The sequence below is a fragment of the Pieris napi genome, chromosome Z (genome assembly GCF_905475465.1).
Source record: "Pieris napi chromosome Z, ilPieNapi1.2, whole genome shotgun sequence".
Lineage (NCBI taxonomy): Eukaryota > Metazoa > Arthropoda > Insecta > Lepidoptera > Pieridae > Pieris > Pieris napi.
Genome location: NC_062259.1, coordinates 4,837,806 through 4,865,193, shown reverse-complemented (window position 1 = coordinate 4,865,193; position 27,388 = coordinate 4,837,806). Strand labels below are relative to the sequence as shown.

The 27,388-nt window shown below is 34.6% G+C and overlaps 2 protein-coding genes and 1 long non-coding RNA gene across 9 annotated transcripts in view; all 3 read right to left on the bottom strand.

Moving 5' to 3' along the window:
• LOC125062481 (period circadian protein) overlaps positions 1-19,105 on the bottom strand; it is a 30,827-nt gene extending 11,722 nt beyond the window's left edge. For 2 of the 7 annotated variants that reach the window (XM_047668455.1, XM_047668458.1), the window contains exons 1-19: positions 18,679-19,080; positions 16,951-17,062; positions 16,334-16,417; positions 13,905-14,062; positions 12,634-12,725; positions 12,177-12,233; positions 11,805-11,936; positions 9,025-9,100; positions 8,397-8,615; positions 6,912-7,140; positions 6,348-6,459; positions 5,532-5,645; positions 4,406-4,555; positions 3,435-3,568; positions 2,533-2,625; positions 1,855-1,998; positions 972-1,149; positions 516-651; positions 46-138 (exon numbers count right to left, since the gene is read on the bottom strand). In XM_047668455.1, the coding sequence (XP_047524411.1) occupies positions 46-138; positions 516-651; positions 972-1,149; positions 1,855-1,998; positions 2,533-2,625; positions 3,435-3,568; positions 4,406-4,555; positions 5,532-5,645; positions 6,348-6,459; positions 6,912-7,140; positions 8,397-8,615; positions 9,025-9,100; positions 11,805-11,936; positions 12,177-12,233; positions 12,634-12,725; positions 13,905-14,062; positions 16,334-16,417; positions 16,951-17,062; positions 18,679-18,709 (2,344 nt within the window). In that variant the 5' untranslated portion in view covers positions 18,710-19,080. Of the gene's footprint in view, positions 1-45; positions 139-515; positions 652-971; positions 1,150-1,854; positions 1,999-2,532; positions 2,626-3,434; positions 3,569-4,405; positions 4,556-5,531; positions 5,646-6,347; positions 6,460-6,911; positions 7,141-8,396; positions 8,616-9,024; positions 9,101-11,804; positions 11,937-12,176; positions 12,234-12,633; positions 12,726-13,904; positions 14,063-16,333; positions 16,418-16,950; positions 17,063-18,678 lie in introns of all 7 variants that reach the window. The other 5 variants (XM_047668456.1, XM_047668459.1, XM_047668461.1 and 2 more) reach the window with 5 other exon arrangements.
• Positions 19,106-21,042: 1,937 nt separating this feature from the next.
• LOC125062541 (keratinocyte proline-rich protein-like) lies at positions 21,043-21,588 on the bottom strand. The gene has a single exon (XM_047668544.1). It carries the CDS (start codon positions 21,586-21,588, stop codon positions 21,043-21,045), a length of 546 nt encoding a protein of 181 aa, XP_047524500.1.
• Positions 21,589-23,385: 1,797 nt separating this feature from the next.
• On the bottom strand, positions 23,386-27,065 carry LOC125062548. Its single transcript, XR_007119290.1, has 3 exons — positions 26,355-27,065; positions 25,089-25,256; positions 23,386-23,575 (listed from the first exon to the last, which is right to left on the bottom strand). It is a non-coding gene; the product is annotated as an uncharacterized LOC125062548 (long non-coding RNA).
• Positions 27,066-27,388: the final 323 nt, after the last annotated feature.

Genomic DNA, 27,388 nt, shown 5'->3' with positions numbered 1-27,388 from the left:
ACCCTCAATATCAAAATTCAATGTTCTCCGAAGCCTAATATTTACCTGTAACTGCAGGGTTCACTAAAGACATCGGTTGAGGAATACCAAGGAAGAAGTTATCCATGTTGTTCACAGCGGGGATCATTGGAGCAGATACTGGAAAAACCAAATAATTATCTCAAGTAAAAAAAATCAGTGGCGCTACAACCTTTCTTTTTGGGTCTGGGCCTCAGATTTATGTATCTGTTTTATGATTTGTAAATCTATTAGATTTACACATCTTAGACTTATAAATCTCAAGTACCTGTCTATTAAAAAAACTTTTTAAGTCAAGTTTTATTATTATCGACATCGAAACATTGCAAACCCAATTTGCCCCCTGGCTCTACAGATACATTGAAAGATCAGGCATCAGACTCTCTTTCGAAAGCCATACATAGATAAAATATGACTAAAAACATAGTAAGCATATTGTAACATGGAAAATTAGAAAGAGACAATTTTAATTTTTTTTCAGTATATTTAAAACTTACTAGTGGTATTGTTCTGCGAGGTTGAAGGCCGAACGTCGTCCGTATTGTCGTGCCGTCTTGGCAACTTCACAGTAGCACACCTCTGCTTGATGTTAGCAATATCTGATTGCTTGGACGAACGCTTCAGGCCAATAGACTGGAAAATGTTACTTGTTGTTAACATGTTAAGATATCATTAATATTAATAATAATCTTTATTTATTTCTCACAAAAACTTAGCACATAAACAAGTGACAGTTATATACTATATAACATTAATATATAACATATCATAAAAACGTCTTGTAAATTATATAATTTTATACAAAGTAACACACACGGGCAATGTGGTCCTTTAAAATTAAGCACTTTAAGACGCAGTCGTAAATTGTATAAACGCATAGCAAAGTAATTTCTTTAAGTTGAATACACATGTTTAGCTTAGAGATATAATACATTTGTTAAAGCTTTAATTACCTCGGAATCAACAGTAGATATCCTAGCAGATGTGGAGAAGAAAGATGCATTACAACGCGCAAGATGTTCCTTCTTCTTGAGCCTGGATTCCTTCGAAGACTTTTTTTTTTCATCTTTGTTTAATAATTTGATCTGCTTATGAATCTTCATTAACTCTTTCTCCATAATCGAGTTATGCCTAGAAATAATATTAAATTCAGTTTTTATTTATGTCGGATACTTAACTTTACTCAGGGTATATAAGTAGTAACAATAAATTACATCCAAATCATTACATAGCATTAGCAGATCTGGATGACATTAAATAATGGTATATGTAAAGAAATTGTATCTCTTTACTTCCTTTTACACAAGCCTGTACGTCTGTCAACTGTGGAAGTTAAGATTGACACATGACGATCTCATTATGTCACAGATCCTATAAAATAACAAGTCAAATTAGTTCTAAACTAACGGTTTTACTAGTCGTTAATTTGTAGATCTATAAATAATGTGTAATCGAATAAACCACAAGTATTACCGGATTTAAACTGATTAGACTTTCAAGTTGTTAATTTATGAGCTCTGTGGCATAATGACAATGGAATCTGACAGTAACAACAAATTTAGATGATTAATATTAAAACTAAACACGGCTTTGTATAAAATGGTCTGATCCTGGATAAAACATCGATTGTGGAACCGTAACATCGTATCAATCTTTAGTCAAGAGCTAAAGATGGATCTAACGTATTCGATGAGAAGCTACCTTCTTGATTCTTCTTAATTGTCAGCGGGAATAACTGATTTCTACTAATTTAAATTGTCAAACATTTAGAATTATTAGGAACAATTTGCTCGAAGGATTTCATGAAATTGTACAAATACAATTTCAAAAACTTACTTGTTTAAAGCAGTCTCTGTCAATCTGATAGATGTGTAGTTTCCCAGGGTGACAGGAGTAGTAGTATTTGACAAATGGGCTGCACTCGAATCGCACGAACTGGTCATATCACCAGAATCTACCAGATCCCGTGGCGAAATTATCCTGAAATTTTATCTTTTATGACGCTTACCTTCTTTACATACAGAAGAAAATCTAACTCTTAATATCTGCCTCTATGGTTTTTTGACTTTTTGAATATTTAATTTTATACGGGCAAAGAACACATCTAGGTTATACATATTTTTTTATCATATACCATGCATCAATTACCTATTTCAAACTATAATATGTTGGTCATTTCAGAAATAAGCTTTAGTTTACTTTTGTAAATCTTTGTATTGCGTAGTCAAAATAAAATAGTTTTTAAGGATTTGACAATTAATGTCATGTGAATAAAATCACCTTTTAAAATAATGAACAAATTAAATTTTACGTAACTTTAATGAAGGCAATAATTTGCCTTGCTTTTCCTTGAAGATTATTCAAATGTAAAAAGTATTACTCTACATGAAAAGTCCAACTAAACCATATCGTTCATGTATCTTTTGTCTGACAGATATGATTTATAAGTCAAAAGTTTGAATATAAATATTTGGTTGCATATATATATAACATAGTAATAAATAAAATTATCACCCGACAGAGTTAGACTTTCTTTCAGACGACGACTGGTCCACTCCAGAATCTAAATTTCCATATTCTGAGTAAGGTAAATAGCTGTCAAAGTACCTTGAAACAAAATAAATATAATTATATATACAAATATATGTCCAAGTGGGTATAAGTATGTTATCTAAAGCTGGCGGCTTCAACACATGTACACTTTGTGCTTGTGTAGTGTCTGTGAATAAGCGCGAGACGTGATGTCAAATTGAAATACATCATGAAAAGACTGTCCGTCTCTCTCGCGCTCGGTCAAGCTTATGAGTATAAAAGAGACAGTTATTGTTTTTCTTTTGCTATTGTTTATGTTGATCTTTACTGTACATGTTGATCTTTTTTCAAACATTACCAGGGCAATCTCGTGAAATGGTGCACAATGATTTTAATTATTTTAAGCATCTTGATAAAAACAGTTTAATGAAAAAATGTTATATTTAATTTGCCATCAGATGCGACCGGGGTTTCTAAGAGGAGTATTGAAAGAATAGTTAGTGAAGTAAAAGTGAAGTGTGTTGAGCTAGATGGAGCTTATGTCGAAAAATGAAAAACTATTTACACAAACTACTCTTTTACGTTCTTGGTCGGGCTTAGAACTTTTGGATCCACCCTCGTATGCACATAATATTTATATGTATTTGACCCATTTTTATTTATTTACAACCCACCCAACCTTACTAAAACCAGAATAGACTAAAATATATAGCTTGGAAAAAAAGTTATATTTTTAAACATACTGTATAGTGAAATTGCATTAGTGTTAGTACTGTGAACGCGCCAGCTTTCGATAACCGACCTATACAAACCCACATGGATTAACTAAAATGGTAAATAATAATGCAAATAATATGTAATAAAAATATTTTGACTTGACTGACCTTTGTAATGTGTGGCTGTAATTAAGTTGCTTGTAACTTATTTGTGTTTCAGCACTAGACTTGCTATCTTGATAATCGCGATGAGGAGAAATTCCGCCAAGCATTACGGAATCACGCTCCTGAACTGAAAAGTCCTGTCAAAAATATAAAAAATCAGTTAGTAACTAGCTATGCCCGTTTCGTCCTTTATTTGACGTGTCCAGTATCATGATATTTTTTTAATAAGCAAAATGTTTTTTGCCTATTAAGGAAATTATCACGACACAGCATTGGTACCAATCTGTAATCGGAATGCCCGAGGCTCAGGCTGAATCAGGCCTCAGTCTAGTCCGATTACGCAGTCCAGGAACTACGCCAACACTGCTTAGAATTCAATTATTTTCGGTAGTTTCTTAGTTTTGCGAGATGAATTAAACTGTTCAGTAGTAACATTTGTCAGATATTCACATTTTTTATATAAAAAACGCGAGCGCACTCGAACCTGTATGACTTAAGCTTAGGTTTCCTAGAAAATCGGTGCCGTTATCTAGCGTAATAGCATTGGGTGACGTCACCCATACGTTGTCTATAAATAACATCGGAGTAGGTTTCCTAGAGAACGTTGAGTGTCACCGTAACGTCAAATAGCAGTGCTGGCATTTGCATGACGGCCGTCATAGCGGTGATAAACATTAGTTCAACGTTTTTCGCGTGTAGCGGTGCCCATATTTAATTAATACAATGAGCGAAAACGTGACTTGGACGGGCGAAAATTATGTTTTTTTGCATTGTGTTAAAAAGTAAATATGGCCGTTATACGGTTGTTACCGTAAAATGACGGCCGTTAGTAAACGGCACCTCTTTTCTAGGAAACCTAAGCTTTAGCTTCAGGTGAGCATCCTGCCCGTTTAAACCTGTTCTATATTACTATAAAAACATATTTTTTATCATACAACTCATGATGTTGTCCTTTTCTTTCACATAGTACTTACATAACAGGCGCTATCAGGCTCCTTAATATCAACACAGATGTCTTCGTCGTTCGTTGGGGCTTCGTCTATTAGACCTTCCATGAACGAGGCTAAATCTTGGCAGCGTTTGGTCATTTGTTGCTTTGCTGCTTCCGCTGGCTTTGTTAATATCTAAACAAAAACGCATCAATAAGGCATCAGTTATAATTTTTATAAGCATACTTATATGGTTTATAGTGATTGAAGGAAAACACGCGTCGTACAAACGAAAACACAGTTTTTATTATAGACTAGCTGGCCTGGCGAACATCGTACCGCCTAACAGTCGATTCTTTATTTTTTTTAAATACTTATTCTGCTATTCGGGACACCGGTCTAGCTTGTAAGATAAAAAAAGAAAGTTGATAAGACAACAAATCAGTATGTCAAAAAATAAAAATTTACCTTCCCGGAACCCCTCCACTAACACTTGAAATTCATGATATGGTATTATAGTTCAAATTGACTTTTAAGTATTATTACGAATATATTTATATGTATAGCACTAGGGTCTCTTTACACTTGCCATGCTGGTATTTCTCGGGTAGAAATCAAAAAATACTGGAAAAAATTTGTGTTTTAAGACGAAACTAAGCTAAGCGGGGTATCGGACTTGGGTCCAACTTAACCCCAAGAAAACACAAGTTAGCGCAAATTCCGCTAAAAAATCACCCTTCGTCGCAACTCCTCTCTTCGAAGAAACTCTACTTATTTGGAAGCAAAGGCTATAAATAAGTATCCAAGGAGCGTGGTGTGAGCGATGGTACTTCACTTCCATCGCTTCCAACTGTATAAAGCATTTATTCAGCTCCACAACTACCCGCTTTCTGCGCGGCTTGATTCCTTGGCGATACGAAGAAAAGTGTGTTCGGACCTGCAGAGTTTCATCTTTGAAGGTCAAGAGAATACGAAATTCTATCCGTCTTACTACGGCGTCCGTGGTTCCACAACTGAGCGTTATTAAGGCCTTTTTTGCCGGCAACGCACTTGAGAGCGACTTCTGGCAGTATGTGTCCAAGGGCAGCGGTATCACTCAGTTGAGCCTCCTGTCTATTTGCCCCGTGTTCTATAAAAACATATAAATATATATTTTTTTAATTTTTCTTACCTTATTCATGACCTTAACTATGCTTTCTCTCATGGCTTGAGCTTTGGCCTTATCATCTTCAGATAATTTCATAGGCTTTTCAGCACATTGAAATACATCAGGATTAGTTGGGCCCTGAAAATATTATTCCTATGTTTAAAGAGTTGCAATTGTCGTTTACTTTACCATAATAAAGTTTATTTACAATAATAAATCTTACACTGTTTACTAAGCATCAGTAACTGCGTCGGAACTCTACTTGCTAGCCTTTTAACGTCAAATAATAAGAGCGATAGTGATACGTATTTGTACCCGATTTCGATTTCTTTTAATATGCGTAAGGTAACTCAGTACAAAAACTCATGGTATAGCCAAAGCGCCAATTTACTGTTCAGAAGCACTGCATCGAATATCAAACTAACCATAATGATCTCAACTCTAAAGTAAATTATGCCGGAATCGCTATCGCTGTTGGCAGTAGTCTACTAGGCCACAGCATAAATAAAACAGGAGATGGGTACTTTCCGACTAGATTTTTACGATTGGCTATATATAATACCGAATCATTTGGATAATCTATGTTGAATATTAATGAAATCATGAAGGTATTATAGTAATTGGCTAAGGTGAACTAAATCGCAATACATTACTATTTAATTCTAATTGAAATCGCATTTTCCTTTATTTTCCTTTAAATTCAAATTTTATTTTGATTTGTACGTTCTGGAAAAAATAAAGTAAAGCTCTCCAATTAGCGTATGCTTTTACCAGTGTTGCTATATGAAAAAAAATTTATAATTTGTTAATCGCGTAATCATATAAATCATTTTGACTTACTTCAATCAGCGTATGTTTTCCAATAATGAATTCCAATTTTCTTGACCACGGGTTTATAAATGACGACCACTCGGTCTCGAGTTTAACATAGTCACCATTTTGAGTCATCATTCTGTAAACAATTACAAGAGAAAACACTGTAATAATACGAGAATATTGATTCAAAATAAATGGACACTTAGTAGTAATAAGGTAAAATTAAATAATAGTATTTGTATTCATGTCTATGATAATAAAAGCCTTTTGTTAAACTTTATCTAATTTAACTTTGTTAGTAGATCATTTTTCGAAAAATAAGGTCATAAAGAAGTTTCACTTCTTACGTGTGTACACTTGTACACGCACACATTTTTTATTTTGTAACCAATAAATTTATATTATTTATAAATGTTTTATATATTTTTATTACGATAAGATAGAAGAAACAAACAAACGGTGGCCACAATTTGTAGACCTTTTTGCAAATACGGCAGTTAAAATATACATATAAAAATTAAACTATAGAACTGTTAGTTATCTTACTTTGGGCCAATATGAAAGATTTAACGGAGATATCATTTATACCTGTATGGTTTAGATTTCGTCACACCACCCTCCTTAACAATAGTTTCGTACACTTGTCTTAAATATGCAAGATCGTGTGGATGGTATAGATGAAGTGCATCCATATTTAATATATCTTGAGGTGAATATCCCAAGTACGGAACAGATTCAGGATCTATGTACTTTATATCTCCATTTGCCGCGTGTCTTATAACGAACGGTACAGGTTTCGGTACAATTTCGTTTGGAACTGAAACAATTACGAAAACTGTGAATCATAGAACTAATTACAGGAATGTAATTACAAACCGTTTACGACGACATCGATAAGAACAACATACTGGTTATATTGACCAAAATAAAAGGTCCCGGCTAAATTCTATTGTATTAGGTACTTAACAAAGTCATCGGCTGTTACGACTATCGGTTTTTACGACCAAATATGTGTAGTCCCTTCGATGTCCTTATAACAGATTTTGACTGAGTTCCATAATTCACAGTTCGGTATTTTAAGGTAAGATTCCACCAGTGTGCTATACTGCGGCACAGTGTTGCACAGCGTACGATACAAATGTTTGATTTGGTCGACTCACTCAAGCGAACAATAAAAAATTATACGCGAATATTTTGGCAAAGTTCGCACACAACTGTGCACTTGTGTGCGCGCACACGGTATAAGTAGTAGACTCATGTCTATGCGTAGTGCGTGCACTATGCCAACTAATTTTTTGAATGATCAGGAATTTATTACAAAGCACACCGTGTTCCTGCCCGTCCATATTAGCAACTGTCGGCAGAAAATCTTCCAGTGAACTAGTATGCACTGTGGGCTCACAAAAGTTACACACAGCATTGCCGGTGGAGACAGAAGACAAACGCGATACTCCCTTAGTACGTGTTTTGAACAATGTGGTGCACGCTATTTTGATGGAATTTTACCTTTAGTTAAGTCGCCGTTTTTGGGTAAAACTGGTTTGACCAGACTAGACCACTTTAAGACTAATAATAATGCAGAAGCGCTACAACTAATTAATGTTTAAAGAACTTTATTTCTCATTCCAAAAATGTATTTTTATACGAGTATACATGAGAAACTTAATACATATATTAATATGTATATACGAAAGAGATACACGTCGCCATCAGCCGTCCCAATGTAATATTACGAATTTAAGACGGTAATTTATATGTATGTAGAGAGTTGTTGATTTTTTATAAATTAAGATACAGGTGCTATAAACATATAGTTGTTGAATCATAATTTTGGTTTCTTGGTAGATTTTATTAGCCTGTATTAGAAATTGTCTAAATAGTGCCTTTATAAATTTATTTAATAGTGTTTGTATGTTAGAAATTACAAGACACGATGTCGAATTTGGGTGTCAAACGGTTTCCGATATTAACATTACCGTATGAGCTAATGTTATTTACATATAGAATGGAAAATCAATTGGCACAGCCGGGTTAGAACGCTGTAATTTCCCTAAGTTAAATAACAAACAGTACCTTTAAAAGCTGGAAAGAACGGAGTTGCCTGCACAAGTAAATACATAACCTCGCCATCCTCATCACTTATATTTCTGAAGGATAGTTTAAGTAAGAACGGCATAAAGGAAACAATTCGAGCCTTTACACCGAATCCAACTCCCAGCCCACGGTATAGGCGAATCCGACACACCATAGTGGAAAGTGTGCTACTTTTCGAAAACGAAAGTTTTATATTATCTGAAATTGACAAAAGGTCAATAAATTTTCATTAGTACATAAGAGTATTTCATTAGTAAAAAGACAATATAATTATTATTCTACTTAAGAAGTATAACTTTAAAAGATTTTTACGTAGTTTAAGCTTTAGATTTAACAAATAATTTACTAGAATTATTATATTTTCTTTTTTAATTTTTTTTTTAATTTATTTTATTTTCTTGAACAACAATAATTCAAAATCGCAAATTAAATGCTAGTGAAACTGTAAGAATCATGTACTAAAAAAATATTTTTTATCAAAGGTTCGAAATGAAATTTATTTTAATGTAAGGCAATACATACACAGCAATGCAAAGACGGACACCAAGCACGGAATAAATAAATAAATAAATAATGGCACAATTTATTATATTATAATAAAAGTTACCTTTGTGATGAGTACGATGTACAATTTTTGGGATAGCAACACCGTTCGTTATTTGTGATGCGAAGGTGTTCCGGTCCTGAAAACGAATATTATCGATTTGAACATCCTGTCAGTGGTTTACGTTTAAATAAAATACTATACTTATACACTGCGATGAAAAAATATATTCAACTCGACTATAAATAAGTACTATTTATTTCGCTAACATAAATCTATATATATAAAAGAAAAATGGTCTTCGTTTGAGGCTCCTTCACGCCTAAACCACTGATCGTATCGACATGAAACTACCACCATTCGATGCGAAATTTATTTATTACGTTCCTTCATTTTTTTATTGCTGTTTTACTTTTATGAAAATTTATCCATACGGACTTCACCGCGGAAACATTCGGGGAGGCTTCCTAGAACCTCTAAACGTCAACATCTGTTAAAAACTCGATTTTCGAAATATTTCAATTTTCTTAGCGGGAAGTTAAAAAGAAGAATAATAAAAATATGAAAAAAAATAAAATATGAAACATAAAATTTATTTTAATTCGTCGTAGGGGATCGCTAGAAAGCGATAAGTGTGTTCTGTTTCACTATGTGAAGTATTTCCGAACCAATTCGACTTAGGGTCCTTCAAGAAAGAGCGTACCAATTCTTAAGACTCGCGAGTCCTCTCATAAAGTTTCCATGGACGATCCCTTGAACATCAGACGAGTATCCTGCCCGCTTGCCCCGTTCTATTAATATAAAGTGTTCTGTGTGTTTTGTATGCAAAACTAACTATGCAGTGCAAAAGTCCTTCAGACATATACGACCCCGAATGCTGATTATTGAGCCTGACCAACGCAGATGATATTAATAAAACTCATCTCTTATAGACCGATGGGACGTATTCGACGCGATACCTGTATCAGCACGTATATACGTGCGTATCAATACACAGTGTATCGTTGAAGCACGCAATTATACTTCGCAAACTTCCTTACTTAGACGAGCGAGCTACTTTTTAAATGTTCTTGTAAGAAAAAACAACAGCATGTACAGGTGAAAAAATATACAAAATAATTTAAAATAAAAAACTTAGACTGCAACAATTAACGAGACAATTAAAAAGTGGCAATGTTGGAACAAAAAATCGCTAGAGTTATTTTACTCAACACAGATGAAGCCACTTACAGCGACTATCAACCAAAAGCATATACACGACATTGCTAAATTCTTGGTTATAAACTTTCTGTTTGTGCAAAAACATTTCATTGTATTAGTCCCTTTTGTGGCTTGTTCACGTTTTTACTTGAAAAAACTTTCAACTTTCCGTCTCAGAGTATAATCAAATTCTCTTTTAGAAAACGTGCCTGAGAAGTTGTCGCAATGCTTTCCTTGAAGTTTAAACCTTGGTATTTAACTTTTTATAAGGATTGTTATACACTGGCATTTGCGTACCTACTTATACAAAATAAGAAACTTTTTTTTTCTCATCAGCAGGCAAAGAATCACACACCTAAAGGCGCTCTTACCATAATATTAAAAAAAAAAAAAAAAAAAAAGGCGCTCTTAACCGCTCATACAGCTAACGCACGTGTTGGTCGCGATAGGTATCGCAAACGTAATCGCTCACGCTCCCGCTTTCGCAACAGGAATTAATTTTGGTACGTAAACGTTTCGTTACGCAACAGAATGATTAAAATTTTCCATTTCACCGCAGAGCAACTCGAACAGTCTACTAAGCATTTCGTTAATACTCTGTGATCCACCTATGTCAGCTTGACTACGTCATATCGCTTCACAATAGCTTTGTGCAGTTAAGAAAGAGTTTGATGAGATGTTGAGATTTGGACAGCTAGACCATCAAGCAGTCCATTATCCTCTACACTTTACATTGTGCCGAAAACACCTATCGCCAATGAGGTGATTATGTCGCAGCCAACTAGCTTAATTAGCCGTACAATCAACAGCCTATACTCTTAACTAAACGGCGCCGTTTACCTAGCGGCCTGAAAGATGTTCAGCCAGTTGATCAAACAGCTAGGCAAATGCAGTCGATCGATGACGTCAATATAGTGTCGGCAAACCACAACTTTGTGTTTTCCAAAGTTTCATGAAAAACAACAAGTACAATTGAAGAGTGTAGTCACAATAATAATGTGAATTTAGCAGTGATTTTGAATGAATGAATGAATTTTATGTCATATGTTTAATCTTTTTCATTTCTGCCAAATAATATCGTACGCATGGTCTAAGCATTAGCCAGCCAGTTAATTACATTATGTAACAAACGCTACGGCTGAATATCTTTCAGGCTACTACGGCTAATAAAGCTCGTTGGCTTCGATAATTACATTGCAATTTGAATAATTGAATGCTCACACTATTTTGGACCGTCATATAGGAGATTTTTCCCAAAATCTTTACGGATATTTTAGTTTTCAGTACCCTAGTCTTGTTAAACCCTATCAATTAATTCTACTTAACGATGTTTGAAAAACTGCGATTATTCCACACTTCCGACTATGAATTATGTACGCAGTGTACGACACATGTTAGAAGCTCAACATGTGACCCTAGACCCTAGTAGTAAATACATACTCCACGGTATCAACCTCCTTTATAGACTTTTGTAAGAAGAATATTTGGATCGGTAACACGACGCTTAATATGAATATGATAACAAGATCTAAAGTGCTCAAACATGTATGATTATATTCAATAGTCTCAATTTTTTATTGATGGAATTCAATGATGATTAATCCGTCATCCATGTCACGTTAATAAAGCAATTATCAACTCACCCTAGGATGTACGAAGTCAATGAAGGACCGTCCAATCCACATATCCCTTGGATAACCCAATGTGTTTGTGAGGGAATTTGTTGTGTACATAACCACTCCGTCTTGCATAGATATCACACACGAAAACCCATCCTAGAACAATAAAACATACATCACATTTAAACCAGATTATTACAAATGTTTAAAGTTTCACTGTAATTTTAATTTACAATAGATCACTCTTTGTTGCGTTCTAAAAGAAAAAGGATTTTGATTTATAAATTAAATAACAAATGGGCAATATAGTACGAAGTAATATACGTTTAGAATAAATGAAATGAAATATGGGCAGGGAAACTAAACTTTAGGTATAAGTAAGAATAAAGTACTTACATTATTGGTCAACAACGTCTTTACTGGTGTTTGTACCGGGATATTGCACAAACTTGTCTAAAAAATTTAAATCATTAGCACCTAATACAAAAAAGATAGAGGCCATATTATTGGACACTTTTCAATGGAACCGATTTTAACATAACTTTTTTATTATAATTAAAGCTAGACCTGAAGTCTGAGAGTATGGTTTGAGATCTTGATATATGTGAATATACATTCGTGCCTACTATTTAACACGAACTGTCAACAGTGTTAATGATCGAGAGTTCAGTACATGTATTATAACTACATTGATGTCGGAAAAATTATGCTCAAAATCAATGCCGTGTGTCAGACTTAGAAGGCTGATCACCTATTTGCCTATTTAAAAAAAGATATCTAGAAAACAGACATAGAAAGACTGAGTGAAAGACACTGAGACGGAAACGAATAGTTGTAATCTTAGTTTAGTTACCTTATCCTTTGAACTACTTTTGTCTATAGTCGATTGGTCATTAATTTCAACTTGTAATAAGTCATTTTTCTGCACGCCAGGTGAGCTAGCATCTGCATGAACATATTGAAGACAGGATATTAAACATTTTTTTTTTATGTTTATTTTAATAAAATCATTTGATTTATAACAGTAAGGGTCACTTGCATTAGAATTAATTTTAATTATCTACACGGTTTAAATATATATATACCACTTAGGGTTAATGACCCTAATAGTGTTTATAATTACAAGATGCACACTTAGCGACTTGGGATACCAGTGTTGTCTCGAATGACAAGCTGCATTCTAATGGTCTAAGATCCCGCTGCAGGATTGGTGTGCTCATCGACTATTTGTTTACAACCAAATTTTTATGTTTATTTATAATTAAGAGAATATATATTTACTAGGGTGCCTATCAAAATTTGGCCGCCATTATTTTTAATTGATTTTTGGCAAAAAATTTCGTTCATTTATTTTTTAAATAAAATAACGTCTACATTACGGTAATTAATATGAAGATTCTAAAAAATCGAAACACGTTATAAGCCTGCGTTAATAGATTTTTTAATATCAGAAGAATATTTATATGAAAGTAATGTTCTCAGTTTTCAATGTAATTGATATGTCAGAAAATCTATAATAAAACTACGCTGCCAAATTTTAGAGGGACTGCAAGTTCCTCTTCAAACAATTGAGAATGTTTTTAAGTCAGAGCAAACCGATTCAAACAAATAAAATTCTTGGATCAGATATTTTGTATTCTAACTTGGTCGCCCGTCAGCAATCTACAGAAATTGTTATACCTATCGTTTAACCGGAATTAATGAAACAAATTATATTGTTTTTGTAAATGGATGTATTGGGCCTGGGTTTATTATCTTTCCAAGATATTGTAAACCTACATAGCGTTATATATAATTAAATAAGTCTTCATAAAGCATAACATGTATGTTCATCGACCGCTGTTTCAAGCGAGTGCCCTTAAAATTATTTAAACAACTTTTGTACGGTTTAAAATCCTACTCTAATTGAGCTTTTCTAAAAGTTAATTTATTTAACTCATTAAACCAAATAAATGTGGTAAATGATTTTATAAATTTAAAAAAATACGTCATGAAAATAGAACTTACAAAAATTAAGTAGATTAATTTAGAGCAAAAAAACCATTTTAATGTAAAAAAAATCTGTGTCCTAATACAAATTTGAGTAATTAAAAATATTAAATAGTAATTATCGAAGTTACGCACCATCATCATTACTTTGTTTTTCAATTGGTTTAATTTCAGGTTCTGGATCCGGTACTATCTGGTTTTCTTCTTGGATCGCTACAGAATCAATTTCTAGTTGCTTCTTCTTTTTCTTTACCTTACAACGTATATCTGGAGCTTGGCTTACGTTATTGCTACTGTTAAATAAAAAAGATATTCATGAGTTAAGAAATATTTTGTCTTTATAACAGTTTTATTTCACAAGTTCATGCAGTATTTTGTGCACGAGCTACCTTTATTAAGGTCGTGTAATCAAATTCTTTGTATGGAAAAGCATAAAACTATAGCCATGAGAACGCACGTAAAGACGCAAATAGTATGCTACGGTCACTAAAATCATTACGGATGGAGCACTTTATTTTAAATATTCTTGCATTTATCAATAAGATTTCATACCATTTCTTAACTTTACGGAATAGAAATTACTATTATAAATTATCAATGTCTTATTTCATCCATTTTTCTTTTAAAATTAAATCAACATTCGGGCAATCGGTAATGTCTAGATATAAATAGACCATCGCAACCATTTGGGTACGAATATGAAATAATCAGCAGTGGGTGGCTAAAATGCTTTCTGACAAACGAGGCTGATAAATTCGCAAAACTTTTTGGGTTTGTTATAATAATATCTTGACCGATTGTTGCTCGATTCTTAACTATGGACAACGCTTCACTATTTATAGAACCCGGAAACAAAAGAACAGTTCATGACTTGGGAAAGACCGACCAACTCCAAAGAAATTTATGGCGATAGCATCCGCCAGTCAGATCATGACCTGTTTTTTCTGTAACCAGTGGTGGTAATGATTTAATACCTTAATCGTGGAGCCTTTATTAGCCATAGCCTTTGTACGCAGAACAAATAAGCTGGGTGAGAAAATACGCAACGGCGAGGCAAACTCGCTAAAGTTGTCTTGTTTCACTAAGATAACGCACGAGTTCAAGGTTGCAATTCCATTTAAGCTGGCTTCGAATTGATGGAACATCCGTCTAAGGATTTCTATCTATTTCCGTGATTAAAGGATCTCGCGGGCCATAAAATTGAAGATTAGAAATTGTGGGCGAAGGTACGGTCGCAAATCCGAAACCAATAATATAGAAAATATCCGCCAATTATTACAATATACAGTAATCATAGGCATAATATATATATGATGACAGGCATAAGACCATAGTTACACACAGCACGTAGACACTGAAACGGATATAAACAATAATTTATTTATTGCATCAGAAAAAAGGTGACCCTTTGAGTCCGTAGAAATTCATCTGTTTCCAGTACCAGTTGAATCTGGTCACGTGCAAGGAAGAGCTATAACCGTCCCACGCAAACTTTATAGTCACGTTTTATCCTAACAGCGTTCACGTTGTTCAAGCATCACGTTGATAAAATATATTTTCGAAAATCGCACAAGTATTAATTATTAAGAAAAGTTTAGCACTTCATACGTAATACTATATATATGGTCTTTTTTCAAAAGCTCTATTTCAAACTATCTTATCTAAAATATATGACAATTTAGGTAAACATAAATGATACAAAAAAATAAAAACTAATCTGGCCATTTTTTTTTTCAATTTTTTTATTATTTTGAATGTGGAACACAAAATTTCTTTAAATTTTGGGCCATTTCACATATTTTTTACAATACGGAATGGTAGTCCATTGCAATGGGCTGGACATTTTTTAGAGGACACAATTTAATTTATGGGACATGTAGGGGGAGGGGTCAATACAAGCTTAAACCCAAGATTGTGAAGTTGGAGCCCTTGTACCCTGGCCGCCATCATGGAAAAAGGGGCGAAAATACGTTTTTGGCTATATGTCCTAAACAATCCATCGTACAAAAAAATTGTAAAGACATATTTTGTAGCAAATTGCTTTGCCTACAATTATGTTTGTCTGACTTTTTATCATAAATCTAAAATTAAAAAAGTTACAAGTGAAAAAGTAAAAAAAACCCATTAGGAAGAAAAAAAATCTTATCGCGAGAAATGAAGATTCCCGCTCGGACTCTATCGCGTATTATACAAGACCTGAAGCTCGGTGCTTATCGTCGATATACAGGAGATGCCCTACTAAAATTGAAAAGAAGAAGAGAGTGGAACAATCAAAACGCCTTCCGTCGCGATACGCAGTAGAAATATCGTCTTTACCGATGAAAATATTTTCACGATTGAAGAACACTACAATAAGCAAAATGATTAAGTGGGCGCTCACAGTTAGATTCAGCGAAATTTGTCGACAAACACGCTTACACAAATAACGAAATGAACGAAACGAAATGAAGTTGGAAGCCCAAACAGATCAAACATTATAATTTACATACAGAACAGACTGATGACGTCCTGTATTGAAGTTATTTGAAAATAAATTTGAACTGATAGGTAAATTAAGTACGCACCTGTATCCTGAAGTGGAGGGTTTTCCACCATATCCACTACTGCCGCTGGAATGACTTCCTGAATGCGTCGACTGTGAGCTTCGGCTAAAAAGTTTTATTCATTAGTTTAGTAATAAATTAGTAAGTTTTATTCCTGGGCCACATTCGATCTCGGGCGAACGAACCGTTGGCATTTTAGCCTCTATCACTTTTCTTTGTAACTTCCAATAACGGCACGGATCCCAATATTGAGTTTTTATTTCGTGCGATCCCAAGGTTACGAGATAAGCGGATAGGGATATTGAGAAAACTACATCCCATCCATCTTGCAAACAAAACTTCAGTATTGATATCGCTATTGGAAGTTCTGTAATTTCGTACGGACAATACAAAAACAATGAACGCCGCATATACCTTATTTTTTAATGTCTCTCCAATATACTGAGAGATTTTAAAGAACGGAGTTTTAAAACAATACAATAACTATAATTTCCGTAGAATCGGCTCTCAATTTACTGGTATCTTTAACACAGAATACCGCAACATAAAAATACATTACCAATAATTATCATTTAAGTACATCTTATTTATTTATTTCACATCATTATTCTATCTTAACAGTTAATACTAATTCTTACCTTCTTGCCTGACTGTTACTGCAACTGTTAGAGTAAGCCGAATCGGAAACCTTCGCATTGTTTTCCGAGTCATCAATGTTATCCATATCTTTGTTAACTTTACTCTCCGACACTATAAATATAAAAGATAAAACAATTTCAATACACTTATTTATATGCTTTACAATCGCGCAGAGGTTACCCCGACGTAACCTACGTACATATTTGTAAGTTTCCGTCGAGACGTTTGTGGTAGCAAAATGTACGTATAATTGTTATATTATACCCACGTTGAAGTGCTTATCTAGCCGTATTCAGGTGCGTTGACTATAAGTAAACGGCTGAACGGTTTTACCTACAGACTGGGTTATGTTATGTGTGTTTTATATAACTTTGTAGCAGTTTATATGTCAAAATGTCTATTTGCAAAATATTTTTTCAATGAGTTGTCCTTTACCAGTTTTAAATTTTAAAACTGTATTGTTTCGTTTAAGAGTTCCATGTTACGACTATGGAAGTAAATTATCACTTTAATGTATGAGGGACAGGGTAAACCAACCAAAGTTAAGTAAATATATGGAGTTACACTTCATATGACATTGGTAATAAGTCTTGTACTAATTTCGGTTTTAATTCCTTGAATCAAATATCAAATTTATACATTTAAGTTTATACTACACTCGCAAAAGCAATTCGCAATAAAACAACTGCAGTATGCAATGTAGTTCTCTTCAATATTACAAAAATCACATTTTGATCAGAGACCACAGATTCAGAATCTATAGAAAACAATTCAATGAAACAAAACAATGTTATTCTGTAGGAAATCTCACCGCCTTACCATGAAATATTTTTCTCAGGCTAAACATATTTTACCTAATATTATGTAAAAGTAAAAAAACTCAGCATTGAGAAGACTGGTTTACTGTTAATATTGTATACTTTACTAAATCTACATCCAGATTCAACTATAATTAATGTATTTATTTACATTTAAAAAACCACAGGACGCACAGCTCACATTAAACTTTATCAATAATATTAGTACGAAGAAGATTATATGGCAACTGTTGCTGAAGATTAGTTACACAAGCAACAATGCAAAACAATATTATTTTCAGATTTGAAGGCACCAGATGCCCTGTACTTGAAAATACAAAATATATGCGGACCCCTTTGTTTATTGTCCATAGGAACATTATATTGCCTTTAATTTTTTAAACTTCGGTGTTTAAATTAACAGGTTACAGACTTGGTTTTTTACAGGCAGGTGCTTTTAGTTCCAACATACAATGTAGGTCAGATGTATAGTGTAGCATTTAATCCCTAAGTATTCAGTTTAAACAGACTATGGTTTAGCCAGACATTCTGAGTTTAATTCCAGAAAATCAATTGTTTTACACAAGGAAACACAGAAGGCTGATGCATTTATTGATCATAAACAAATTAAAAAATTGTCTATCGCAAGTTCTATTGGTCAAAGTCAAAATGTTTATTAATGTCAACATTTGTATACTTCTGAAAGTCAAAAAAACCTTGCATATAATTATTCTCTTCATACAAAAATCACATACACAAGGATGATTGATTATATTATTATAATCCATGATTATATATTAGTATAATCCATGATTTGTAAAATCTAACAGAATATCCTATACCTAAATATATAGTATAGGTTTTTAAGAACTATAAAGTGGCTAGAATAATTTAACTGCATATTTTACTGACGACAAGATAAAAACTTACCTTTTATCATGTTAAAAGCCATGTTTTCCATTGTTTCCTCTACTTTAGCAATGGGAAGAGATTTAAATAGTTATTCAATGTTATTATTCTTCTTATTACCACTCTCATAATAAGTAATATGTTTCAGATACTAAGAAGATTTAATAGTTCAATATAAAATATTTCAATTTATCGTATTATTAAAAAAATCTTAAATCTTAGTTCATCCCCGTAGGCAAATAAAAAAAACATGCACTATGGAACACTTTAACTCTCGTTTTTTATTTTTACACTGCGCAATTAAAAAACACCAAATTATTTTTTATAAACTGAACTTACATTTTTTGGTAAATTTATATTAAATTATATTCATCCAACGAGATGTGGAACCTGAATAAGTAAACTCACTCTTTTGCTGAGCCTATTTGTCAGTTTGCGTAGTGATGTTCTAGGTAAATTGAAAATTCATCATTTACGATTTTAGAAGTGGCGCTTGAATCGAATAACGAATTATCGATCAAGTATATATAAAAGGTAATTAGCGTGAGTGCGCTTTTATAACATATAAGTACTAAATTATGACAAATGCCATAAAATGGGGACTTTCTTCATAAGGGAATCCGTATGGTATACCTTTGAGTCTAAGTTTGCACATTGAAAACTAAAAAGTTATTTTTTGATAATAAACATGTAAAAAGCAAAATTCCCTTTTTCATAACGAGTTAGTATAAAATATCATGATTACAAAATTAACCGCCATAACAATTGTAATCTAAAATTATAAGTAATACAAACCGATTGCCGTACAATCGAATAAAGTTCAGTGTAAGATTATTCAGACATCACTACGGTTCACGCTCAGACGCACGTGAACACGTGCTGTGAAAGAGAAAGCATGATAACTGCATCACTTTTTTAAGAATATTCACGTGTTGGTCGCAACTTTGCAAGTACTTATATTGCGATCATCGATGACAAACATTTGGGAACTAAGAATCAACTTGGTAAAATAAGGATATTTCTTTTAAATAAATATATTAAATTTTACAATTTGTATATTATTAATGTATCATATATGACAATGCAAAAACACTACGCACTGTACGTGAAAGTGGAAATTTCCATGTTAATTAACTGTTAATATTTTTGATGTTTGTTTTTATTTATTCTTACAAATATAATGATATCAACTATAGCTTCCCGCTTCTCTTAGATGAATGCAAGAATTTTCTAATAGAAATCGACAACATTCCATTTACTCGGCTCCTACGCTGCATGAGTTATAAAGTTTTCTACTAGATTATCGAAAATACTTTTCCCAAAAAATACGATACATACACGAATCTTATAAGTAAGCGAAAGATGCGCATAGGAATATCGAGGCAAAATAACACAATACACAATGTTTTAGGGGCGTTCAAGTATTATGCAACGAATTTTGGGAAAGGACAGGATCTTGAAAAACGTTTGTTTTTGTTTGAAATACACGTGACGTAACACTGTTTTTAATAATCTTAACGTGATTAAAACAATAACAATTTTTGAATTCCATAACTTATTAGATCATATCTCAGACTGCGCAAGGTTGGTGGCAGTGGGGTCTAGAAAAACCGGTAATTGGGTTAATATTTATCCTTCGCAATACTTCGCACTGGAACCCTTTCGCACCCTGAATCACTTTGAATTGCCATCAACTTTCGCTTAAGCGTGCCCATATGTAGTCCCCATAAGTGTCCCTGTGGCTTTGAAGCAGCTTTGGCCACCTTGGATTTCATTGCCAAAAGAGTGCAGCTCGTTTTTCTCGCCACGCCGCGCTAATCGACAGCATATATAGCAGCAGCTCCCTTGCCTCCGTCAATGTTCCAACTATTTTGGAGCCCCATCTTACCTCCCACAGACAAGAAAAAAAACCTTCGTGGCCGTAAAGCAGCTCTATTCAAATAGATAATAAGCTAAAATATATACTGACGGACTCATAAACTGCATCAATCTTCAGGATTACTTTGAAATTATTTTTTTAATAAACTTTTTAGATTAAATTATATAAATATGGAGTAAAACAAATGAATATAGCCGGGAAAAGAAAATTTACTCGTAGTATCAGATTTGCGTGTTGTTTAAAATTGATTCTTATTGATTTTTTTTACTTTTGACAATTGAATTATTGTTACTAGCAGAATTGTACCTATAATTATTTAAACTTCAATCATCTTTGGCACTAACTTAAGCAATTATAATTGACCTATTCTTTTATTGATATTTGTATTTTAATTTATTATAATTGACAGCGAAAATAAAACGGCAGAGTGACAGCACACTTGTTCTTTATTTGTTACGTCTTCCAAAAAGTAGGTTTTAATATGGCTGGCTTTGGCTTATATAGGCTCATCCCCTCCAAGTGGCTGGCATTTGCGGTTGGCAGGCATGGCGGTTGGCTGGAGGGTTGGTCAACATGGCATGGCTTGGCTTTGGCATTGGCATTGGCATTGGCATTGGCATTGGCATTGGCATTGGCATTGGCATTGGCATTGGCATTGGCATTGGCATTGGCATTGGCATTGGCATTGGCATTGGCATTGGCATTGGCATTGGCATTGGCATTGGCATTGGCATTGGCATTGGCATTGGCATTGGCATTGGCATTGGCATTGGCATTGGCATTGGCATTGGCATTGGCATTGGCATTGGCATTGGCATTGGCATTGGCATTGGCATTGGCATTGGCATTGGCATTGGCATTGGCATTGGCATTGGCATTGGCATTGGCATTGGCATTGGCATTGGCATTGGCATTGGCATTGGCATTGGCATTGGCATTGGCATTGGCATTGGCATTGGCATTGGCATTGGCATTGGCATTGGCATTGGCATTGGCATTGGCATTGGCATTGGCATTGGCATTGGCATTGGCATTGGCATTGGCATTGGCATTGGCTATGGCATTGGCTATGGCTTTGGCTTTGGCTTTGGCTATGGCTTTGGCTTTGGCTTTTGCTTTTGCTTTGGCTTGGCTTTGGCTTGGCTTTGGCTTTGGCTTTGGCTTTGGCTTGGCTTTGGCTTGGCTCTGGCTTGGCTCTGGCTTGGCTCTGGCTTGGCTTTGGCTTGGCTTTGGCTTGGCTTTAGCTTGGCTTTGGCTTGGCTTTGGCTTGGCTTTGGCTTGGCTCTGGCTTGGCTCTGGCTTGGCTCTGGCTTGGCTCTGGCTTGGCTCTGGCTTGGCTCTGGCTTGGCTCTGGCTTGGCTCTGGCTTGGCTCTGGCTTGGCTCTGGCTTGGCTCTGGCTTGGCTCTGGCTTGGCTCTGGCTTGGCTCTGGCTTGGCTCTGGCTTGGCTCTGGCTTGGCTCTGGCTTGGCTCTGGCTTGGCTCTGGCTTGGCTCTGGCTTGGCTCTGGCTTGGCTCTGGCTTGGCTCTGGCTTGGCTCTGGCTTGGCTCTGGCTTGGCTCTGGCTTGGCTCTGGCTTGGCTCTGGCTTGGCTCTGGCTTGGCTCTGGCTTGGCTCTGGCTTGGCTCTGGCTTGGCTCTGGCTTGGCTCTGGCTTGGCTCTGGCTTGGCTCTGGCTTGGCTTTGGCTTGGCTTTGGCTTGGCTTTGGCTTGGCTTTGGCTTGGCTTTGGCTTGGCTTTGGCTTGGCTTTGGCTTGGCTTTGGCTTGGCTTGGCAGGATGTGACTGGCGACGTCACGTCCGTTACACTCGGCCATCCTGAAACAGTTGTTCCCGTGGGAACAACAACTTCAATTAGCTCTCTAATAAATCAATCAGATCTTCGGTTTCAAGTTGCTCATCTGAACTGCTGGCACTATCAGATACAGTAATAATGCTTTTATAGGGTCTTAACGAATCGGCAGATACTAATCCAGTAAAACTCTTATATCCACGTAAAGTGTTAACCCTTTAGGTGTACTTCTCATTTGGTACCTATCATTGCCCACTACCTTAGTTACGACATAAAGACCGGAATACAAGTCGTCAAGTTTAGTGTTAACTTTGGATGCGCTACAAGTCGGTGTTTGTCGCCATAGGACAAAATCACCCTGCTTATAGATGTGAGCAGATTTTCGCTTTTTGTCAAAGTAACGTTTCATTGTAGAACTCGCTTTTAGTATCCTATCAGATGCTTTCTTTCGACGCGACTCTACTGGTTCAGATACACGCCCGGGAACCGCAACATCACATACTGATCTACCGGTCCGAACAAACATCAAATCGTAAGGTTTGTAAATGGTGTTATTATCAATTGTGTTGTTAATTCCCCAAATTATGTCGGGCAAAGAGTTAGCCCAATTGCTAGAGGCTTCACTGGGGTCTGTGGCTCGTAATGCATCCAGTATTATCTTATTTGTACGTTCCTCTTGACCGATAGAACGCGGACAAGCGAGAGTATGTCTTAATTGTTTATAGTTCGAAAACTTCTTAAAGTTACTCGTGAACGCCTTTCCGTGATCGGTGACTATGTGATCAGAGAAGGAAAATAAACGAAATATTCTTCGTAGTACTCGAATATTTTAACCTATTGTCGTTCAAGGTTTTACGATAGAGCCTATCATCAATAATTTCGAAATTATTTTATATCCGCCGGTATTATCTTTTAATTGACTAACGATTGCGCTCAACTATCGTCCTGACATTGCACCGTATAAAACAAATCCGCCACTTCTAGACGATTCATGTTCATAGCATCAACCGGATGTCTACTAAGCGCATCTACATGTTTCATGAATCATGTTTCATCAATTATTGGTTTGTCTCTTAGGCTTCACTGATATTTTTTGAACACAATACAACTTTCATGATGAATTTACAAAGCCGTATCAAACTATTACAAATTTCGAAGGACAACAAAACTCAACGATTATTCTTTGTTGTAGATCTTCGATATCATGTATTTATCCATGCCCCATCTTGTTCAGGTGTGTATTCCAAATACCTAAAAAGCAATGGAAATCATTTAGATTTTAGTTCATAATTTAATTTTATTCATGGGATTGATTGAAGGAAAACTAATTAAAAGTGCACATTTGTGCAGGAAATCCTAGGTTCGATTCCGGCGAAACATTATTGGTTTCGTGATGGAAGAAGGGTACTTGTTTTTTATTTAACAGAATATACAGGGTGGCCAAAAAGTCGTGGATCAAACGCAAATAGGGGATAGATGAGGTCATTAGCGGCAAAAAATTGTTCTACGGGTGGTCTCTAAGGTCAACCCCTGCAGAGTTATGATTTATTTTGGTTTTTATATGAAAATTGACTTTTTTTACTAATTCTTATTAAAATTCGAAAAAATCTACATCCTGTATCTTTTTCATAATATCCACTAGATTGATACTGATGAGTTCTTGCGTTAGACATACTATTTATAGTTGTTTATTGAGTGTATTGAAGATAATATTTTTGAAGAAGAAGATATTCCAAAACTTGTAATACAGGGATACTTTTCGGTGGTGTAATTTTTTTTCACAGTAAAGAAAAATTTATGATTTGAAAAAATGTTATGTCGTATCACTTAATATTATCTTGAAAACACTCAATAAACAACTATACATAGTATGTCTAACGCAATAACTCATCAGTACAAGTCGTCGGAAATATCTGCGAACCTGGCTTAATGACGTCATACAAACTGGAGAGATAGCAAAAAAATTGAAGATGTAAAAATAAAAAATATTTTATTTGTGTACTTATTTTTATTGATACTCGTACCTACTTGAAATTTACAAATACTTATTATTTACATTATTTAAAATTCTAATTATTTACAAATTTACAAATAATACAAAGAAAAAGTAGAGAGGAAGAGAAAGTGGCGAAACTATTCTAGAAAAGCCTCGACACCAGACATGGTAGCGCTGTCGTTTTCGTCATCTTCTATATTATCACTCAAAATGTTGTCTTCGGTTTCGCTGTCACTGTCTTCTCCTCCTAATGAAATAAATTGAAAATAAATTATTAAACGGCGATTGCGTTGGCAACGGTACTGGATAGGCGAAAACGGGGCGGGGTGCGGGGAAGCGCCAGGGGAAGCGCATTCCAGCGAGGTTCCCAGATATTTCCGACGGCTTGTACCAATCTAGTGGATATTATGAGAAAGATACAGGATGTAGATATTTTCGAATTTTAAGAAGAATTAGTAAAAAAAAAGTCAATTTTCATATAAAAACCAAAATAAATCATAACTCTGCAGGGGTTGACCTTAGAGACCTCCCGTAGAACAAATTTTTGCCGCTGATGACTTCATCTATCCCCTATTTGCATTTGATCCACGACTTTTTGGCCACCCTGTATATGTACCTACAGATTTTAGCCGTAGAAGTGTGTATCTATGAGTGTTTACATTCATCTTATTAAAACGCGTTATTTATATACTATGAGCGATTTGGATTTGGTAATGTTCGTCAAAAAAAGAATTGTCTCTTCTAGAAGTGGTATACGGTTTGTTTTACCTAATCCTTATATCAGACGTTCATAGCATAGTATATGGGATTCGGAGGGACAGTCATTGGTGAAGTTGTGTCTGCTATTGCATTTGTCCCAGATGGGGCCCCTTCTGGTGCACCCCGAGCCGCTCTAGATGGCGATCCCGGTGCTGGTTGGTACATTGGAGGCGCCACCTGAAATGATTTATTAAAATTTTAAATATCTTGCCTCTTATACAAAGATAGTCTAAAGAAAACATTTTTAACTGGATTGAAGTTATGTTTTATTATAAATTTACAATTATTTTACATAATTTTAAATTTAACCAATGTTTCGCATGCTTTACAGCGTGCGTGGTCACGGTGACTGAAGACAAAAGATGTTGAATGTCAAAAAGTATCACAGCTGTAGAAAAAGTTGTATTATCTTTATTTATTTCCCCTATTCCTCCCAATTCCCATTCCATCCCAATTTTTATTAGGAACACATGCGTCACAAGGCGAAATGCGAATACAGTCGGATAAACAAAGCGTTAATTGTATAAACATAACAACGCATCAGAATACACTACCAAAAAAATCCTCGATTTGTATTGTGACGCAGATTCGGAAGACTTTGATAGCATTTTAATGCCAAACGAATTTTAAGTGATAAAAATAATGTGCAATGTTTACAGACGATAGGTAGGTATATCACTTAAAGCGAACACCATATTGTTCAAAAGAGAAAATATTGCGTATTGTTTTTCCTCTTTGACGGAAAATATGCTTGTTTGCATGTGTCTCTATCATTTAAACATTATTTTCTTCTTTCGAAATGTTGGCGCGTTCATCACACTCGAAATGGACGAGGGCCTAGCTGAGGTCTGTGCCTTATGTCGAACATTTAATTTGATTAGTTTTTTTTCAATTTAATAAACACAAGTTTACAAGATTTAAACTATAAATCATTTGCAACATATTACTGTTGACGTTTCATATGATTTTTAAAGTATTTTTAGCCATTTTCCTGACTGGTACGATAATTTTGATCCATATACGATAATTTCACGGCCCTAGTACGATAACTGCCTGGCTTCAGGTTGTTGTTAACACTGCTCTTCAGTCACCGTGACCACGCACGCAGTAAAGCACGCGAAACGTCGGTGAAATTTAAAATTATGTAAAATAATTGTAAAGGTGTAAAGGTTATGTCAATAAAAGACATAGTCATTTCTTTGCGAAGTTCGACTGGTAAAAAGTATTACAACAAGGAAGAATTGTATTTCCATATATGCTAACTAATTTATGTACCTACTAATACGTTTCAAAAAACATTTCTTTTGTTGATTTATATCACGCACAGCCCTTAATTTTCGTTTAATTAAATATATGTTTTAGAGAATGTGGAGGCACTTATAAACATTACAAGATTAAAAAACATTACGATTTCAATTTAAACTGCCAATTAAAATTTAAATCATGGCTTGGCCATTGAGAGCCTTTCGTTCGAGCTCATTGAAAAATTAAGTACCACGCTCCATTAATATTCGTTACTAACTATAACCAAATCTTTGACACCCAATCGTTATTGATTTTTCGCTTTTACACATTATCCATCAGCTACTCAAGGCACTCTAGTAATATTCATCGTAACTAATATAGTTATGAAACAGGTAAGGCTATTTTCCCTTAAAAACTTTTACGCCATCTATGATCAGCGGTCTAAACTGCAAGAATCTATAATACCGATACAGGACCAAATGTATGCAAAATGTTGAATCTGAATTCAGGCAATATAGATGACGTTAGGTGTTCAAGGAAGTCTATCAAGTTTACAGACGAGAAAAGTTTGAACTTGTTTCGAGTTCTTAATTTAGGCTCACGCGGACGGAAGGACATGTGCCATTGCTTACAATGCGCCGTCGCGGCCACGTGTAGAAAACTTTTATTTCTTGTTGCTTAAGCACTAACTGGAAGTCGAAGTTTTACTTTTGATTTCGACATTAAATGTGTACATTAAAGAAACCAAATAAATACTTCGTGAGTTTGGTATAAATTTCGTAAGTTGTTTGTATTATTTTATGAATTCAAAAAATTTGGAAGTTTCTCTAGAAAATCGGAACTAATTAAAAAAATCACAATTTAAAGCTGCAATATAAACATTGAACATGTTTCATTGTTGTTTATAGGTTTTTCTATTAATTTATAATTATTCTATAATATTGGGTTTTATTCTAGCATGCAATCTAATTATAGGTGTACACAACATTGACTCTAATAAATGATAGCGGACAGAGTTTACTTAAGTATTTGTATCTTTAAACATAAATAAATTGAAACGTGGA